The sequence below is a fragment of the Camellia sinensis genome, chromosome 5 (assembly GCF_055761805.1).
Source record: "Camellia sinensis isolate YWXY chromosome 5, ASM5576180v1, whole genome shotgun sequence".
Lineage (NCBI taxonomy): Eukaryota > Viridiplantae > Streptophyta > Magnoliopsida > Ericales > Theaceae > Camellia > Camellia sinensis.
This window is the reverse complement of record NC_138965.1, coordinates 213,491,214-213,496,754: the sequence shown is the minus strand read 5'-3', so window position 1 is coordinate 213,496,754 and position 5,541 is coordinate 213,491,214. Positions and strand designations below refer to the sequence as shown.

Sequence of the window (5,541 nt, the reverse complement as noted above, 5' to 3'; positions counted from 1 at the left end):
TACACATCTTATTTTGATAATTTAAATAGTTTATTTTAATTTAATAATTATAATTTATTTAATTTATCTTGCAAAAATAAACGGTAATTATATTTTTAAAAATAAATTATTTATTTTTTAATACTAAACGTAATAAATTGAATCGGTTAGGATTAACACCAGCAGTCCAAACACCGATATCCGGTCCAAATTATGAATAACCTAATTTATTGCCTGGGCTGAAGTTTTTGGGCCGGTACAGGGGACACGACGCCGTTTCTGAAGTAAGCTCAGAACAGAGTGTTCGTTTTTTTTGATTGCCAAACGACCTGTCTCCTCTCCTCTCTCTCTCCCTCTCTCTCTCTAAACCCATAAACCCTAAAAACTTTTGATTGATTTCTTCTTAGGAATGGAGGTCGAACCGGTTCAATAATACATACATATATATGTTGTATACACAGTATTGTACTTGGTATATTAACATACCAAAAATCAGCAGCCGAATCTCTAAGCCGTCTTTCAGGTAAAGAAACAAACACCTCATACTCAAGACTTTTACTTTCAATTTGTAATCAATCATCTTTGTTTCGCCTCTACCAATATTGGGTTTTTGTTTTCTTGAATGTTTGTTTTCTCTTTCTCTCTGTTTTATGTGATCAATTAGTCCGTTTTCTTTTTTTTAATCATTTCCCAAATTATACATTGAAGTTGTGATTTTTAACTATGAATTGGTCCCTGCTTTACACGTTGCGCAGCTTCTGTGACTAACAGCATAGGTTGTTTGTTTTCTGGGTTAATTTATTTATGGGTTATTTGTTCAGAAAAGCCTAAATTTTGTTAATTAAAATGCTTTTTCAGCTGAGAAAAATGTTAAATCTTTTGACAGATTTTGAGCAAGTTTTTGGAAATGTTGTTATTAGGATCTCCTTAGTTGAGAGTGCACTGCTTTGGAAATTTTTTATTATTCTTTTAAATATTTGGAATGGGGATTTGAAGGGGTTTTTTGATACCTTCCAGTGGCATGGACTATTACAAATACATATTCCGTAGTAGTTTCAGGTCGTGGGGGTTGTTTATGACTTTTCTTGTTTTGAGAATTTGTGTTAGAATATTTGATACAGCTTATGCTTATAGTTTATGAGACAAAAATAGGTTTAAAAATCTGAAAAGAACTGATAACCAAGAAGTTAGTTGACCGATGTTTTTATCTTCTGATTTCTTACCAAGTGGGATTGTAGAAATGCACTTGGTTATTTCAAACATAGTGCCTGTTTTCTCTTTTATTTTCTGGATTTCCTTTGGCCTAGTTGTTACCTTGAATTTGATACTTTACCATGGTCATTTCTTTATTTCCACTGATTGGCAATTGTGGCTTGTCTTAGTTTGACCATACTGCCATTAATATCTGTGCATCGTATTGTATTTTCTGTGAGTAGTCTGCAAGTATGAATTATTGGTAATGTATACTTTTCAGTATGCGTATATAGAGGAGAACAGTTAGACCATATCATCTTGAAGTGTTTCAGATGTTTGCAGAACAAAAGTAGTATGTGTTTTAAGTTTGGAATTTGATTCTTTGCTTGGAGGAAAAAGATTCTTCAGCCATCAAATCAGGATGAATTATGCATTTACCTGGTAGTAGGACTAGAATCTGAGCCAGACTTCTGGCAGGTGAAATACCAACCAGATTTTATACTCTACTATCTTCTCTCTAATGTCTTAGAAGAAACTATAGATAGAGAACAATAAAGGAAATAGAAGTATTTCTCTACTGCCTGTATTTCATATGATATTTATCTTCATTACACTTTTGCCGTTCTTAAAAGTTTACTTTGCCCGACAAATTGCTTTTTTGCTTCATCAGCTGGAGCAACCGTTGCTCAAGTTTTGAATACACGTTGTTGCTTAAGTTTTTTGAACAATCTTTATGATCTGACGACTTTACAGGATTTCGATTTTGCTAATAAGTCTTTGCCCTGACTCTGCAACTTGACTTTGCAGCAGTGTGTGGCTTTGGAGAATCCTTCAAGCAACTAAAATTGCCATCAATAGCCCAATAGCTCAGCAATGACCAACGCCTGCGTCACTAGATTCAGTAGTATTCACCATAAAACAGTGACTCCACTTTCCCGGAAGAAAATGCTTGGAGTTCGAATTTTCAGGAACTTGTCATCCTGTGCGTCACAACTGATTTCTCCGAGTACCCCTCTCATCATCCGCCCCCCGTCAGCATTAATATTAACTGCCCGCCTCACCCCATCTGATGCTCCCCAACGCTCTGAAGAATGGTTTGCCCTCCGCCGAGACAAGCTGACTACAAGCACCTTCAGCACTGCACTTGGCTTCTGGAAAGGCAAACGGCGATACGAGCTTTGGCACGAGAAAGTATTTGCATCAGATATACAATTGATGGAAGCTTCTAGAATGGGTGCGATGGAGTGGGGGGTACTCAATGAAGCAGCAGCTATAGAGAGGTACAAAAGTATCACAGGCCATGATGTGAGCTTGTTAGGATTTGCAACCCATTCAGAGGAGCGATTCGATTGGATTGGTGCCTCCCCAGACGGTCTTCTCGGATGCTTTCCAGGTGGCGGGATTTTAGAAGTGAAGTGCCCATTTAATAAAGGGAAGCCTGAGATGGGTTTGCCTTGGTCAACTATGCCATTCTATTACATGCCTCAAGTGCAGGGTCAAATGGAGATAATGGACAGAGATTGGGTTGATTTGTATTGTTGGACACCAAATGGAAGCACGATATTCCGGGTATGTAGAGAGCGCAGTTATTGGCAGTTGATGCATGGGATTTTACGCGAATTTTGGTGGGAAAATGTGGTTCCTGCCCGGGAAGCTTTGCTGCTAGGGAGCAAGGAGGAAGCCAGGTCATACAAACCAGAGTCGACACACAAACAGACAGGACTGGTGATTGTTAAGAGCATAAAGTTAGCTAGTGAGGCAAAATTATTGTGTAGAGAAATTGCAGGTCATGTTGAATTCTATAAGTGATTTATGATTTGTTAACCCTAATTTGTATTTGTTCATTTTGCTACTCAGATCTCATTCTATATCTTTATTATTCCAAAAAGCATGATGGTTACACTATTCCAATGTTGCATCACATTTCAACTTGGTTTATATGCAATAAGCCCTTTTGACTGTTTGGTTTCATGTTCACAGTGTTCTGAGATATGTGAACCTCTTAAATCTATGCCTACATAATATGAATTAGGTCCAGAAGTGTAAAACATTTTTACAGCAAAATTATCCTTTTAAAGGTATATATAATCATAGTAGATTCCTTAGAGCTCTATGATTTATCAACAAAGGTTAAATGTTCCTGACAGCTATTAGTGTCCATTGTGATGCTAAAATATTTAAGATGCTACATCAACATGAGTAATATAATTTTGCTATTATCTATGATTTATTTTATTGTATTGGAATGTTTCGTGGTGTTTCTGTGGAAACACTAGAATTTTGGTTTTCCGTTATTGTTGTTTCGGTTTCATAAGAAACATTTCAGCTGTTTTGATGAGAAAGAACTATAAAGTGTTCCCCCAGACTATGTCAAATATGTGGATTTAACGTGAATGGAAACTCTCAGTCTCTATTTTGTAAATGCTTAGGCCTAGTTGATTTTTCTTGTTCTTTTATTTTTTTATTTTTTCAATTGTAACTCGTGTTGTGTTTGACCTGTTGAGCTCACATGTTTTCTCTTGGATGACTCATCTCTCCATCATAGATGGCCTCCATCCTTGCTGTTTAGCCTGTAGTATGCCTTCTGTATAGTTCCTGATCTTTATATATATTCTCTTACTTTTGAAATTTTGTTCCTGATTTATGGGATGGGTTGGTAAAACTAGTATAATACACAAGTTTGGAGGACATCCAAAGCCTGAATGGCAGAAATGATGCTACAAACTTTGAAGGTTGGGCATGGATTTAGATCTTTATGTTGGATCCACCATTAACTTGGAACTCATATAGACCAAGTCAAAAGCACATATACATTAGGAGACATGCCTAGTTTTCCAAAATAAGTAACTCAACCTAACCCTTCTGTCAAAAAATAGGCAATGACTAAGTTAAGGCTCATGCTAGTTAAGAAAGTATTTAATTTTTTTAACAACAATTGACCGTTGAGCCCAATTTCTTGGACTCTTCCTCCTGTAATGCTCATCTCAAATCAAAGAGGATAGAGAAAGTAAGGAGACATGGATTTATACAACAATGGTTTTTCATGGGCAGATCAATGGGACCCTGAGCCTCTGCCACCTCCACCAACAGAGAATGACAAGAAGAAGGACAAAGACAAGAAGGGCAAGGTTGGGAAGAAGATATTAAGTCTCAAATGGATGAAAGATCTATGCAAGAAATCTAATAAATAATCCCTGCTGAGGTCAAAGGTTCAAGTCTTCCCACGAGCAAGACTCCCCTTCCTCTAGGCTACCGCCACCAATGTACCCAAAAAAAGAAAAAGATAAAAAAAAAAAAAGATCATCCCAATTGTTCATATTATTAATGAGGTTTTATAGTAATGTTGTTCACTTGTTTTCTTTGGTAACTGATAATTGTACATCATTCAATCATGGAATTCCTATGAAGTTGTTCACTGTTTTTTGTTTTGTTTGAAACAAATGGATGTATAGGTTATCAACATGGCAAAATGATTGAGGCAGAAAATCTCCTTGAATTTGGTTTTGAAAATTGTTCTAGAATGTTGTTAGCCTCTGGTCGATTATAATGTCGAATAGTTGTGAAATCTCCTGTTCTCTCTTCTTCTTCTTCTTCTTCTTCTTCTTCTTCTTCTTTATGTTTACAAAAAACATGAAATGCATTTATGTTTGTTTTTACTAAAAACAAAACAAAATGTGTTTGAACATGTATTTTGGTCAGTTGCAAGAGGGGGCGACTGAAGGGTGGTGTGGTGGTTGGTTGATGAAGGGGGTGAGAGTAGATGTCTGGGTGTGGTGGATGGAGGATATAGCAAGGAAATGATTTATTTTCAGAACAATTGAAAACAAAATTTTCTTTTTATTTCCTTAAATTCTGTAAATGAATTAATTCCCTTCTACCATGCTTGATATGCTCAATGCTCAATATTTGTTCTTCACACAGCCTTGAGGTTTGAGAATCAAGACAATTGGTTTTTCTCTTATGAAGAATAATATGCATAAAAAAAATAATAATAATTTAGAAACACAAAAATCGATTACAAAATCAAATACAACTCTCTTATATGAGATGTATCCCACATTTATGTGGTTTTTCTTTTATGAATTTCCACCGCAAGTTTTCCACAGTGACTATTTCATGTGATCACTGGTTTCACTCAAATGAAATGGAGGGTGTGCTTCAAACTCGTCCGTGTGGTTCAATTGTTAAACGTCTATGAGACATTCTAAATTCTACATTTACACAGAGTTAGCAAGAAATTATGTGTATTTTTTGTTTATTGTGCTTAATATTTTGCTTTTGGGTAGGTCCAAAATAGCCTGCCTGAAAGGTTTTTTTGATGAAAAAAATAAAAATTTATTGGCACACAACCGAGAGCACTTTTTTTTT

At 35.9% G+C, this 5,541-nt stretch overlaps 1 protein-coding gene across 3 annotated transcripts; it reads left to right on the top strand.

Moving 5' to 3' along the window:
- Window positions 1–213: 213 nt before the first annotated feature.
- Window positions 214–3,078, top strand: LOC145791188 (Restriction endonuclease, type II-like superfamily protein). Of its 3 annotated transcripts, none has more exons than XM_082871451.1 (2): window positions 214–502; window positions 1,927–3,078. In XM_082871451.1, the coding sequence occupies exon 2, from the start codon at window positions 2,047–2,049 to the stop codon at window positions 2,980–2,982; it is 936 nt and encodes a 311-aa protein (XP_082727577.1). In that variant the 5' UTR covers window positions 214–502; window positions 1,927–2,046; the 3' UTR covers window positions 2,983–3,078. The 3 variants fall into 3 exon arrangements, with proteins under 3 accessions (XP_082727577.1, XP_082727576.1, XP_082727578.1); XM_082871450.1 differs by having other exon boundaries at window positions 229–502; window positions 1,981–3,078; XM_082871452.1 differs by having other exon boundaries at window positions 254–502; window positions 1,984–3,078.
- The last annotated feature ends 2,463 nt before the right edge of the window (window positions 3,079–5,541 follow it).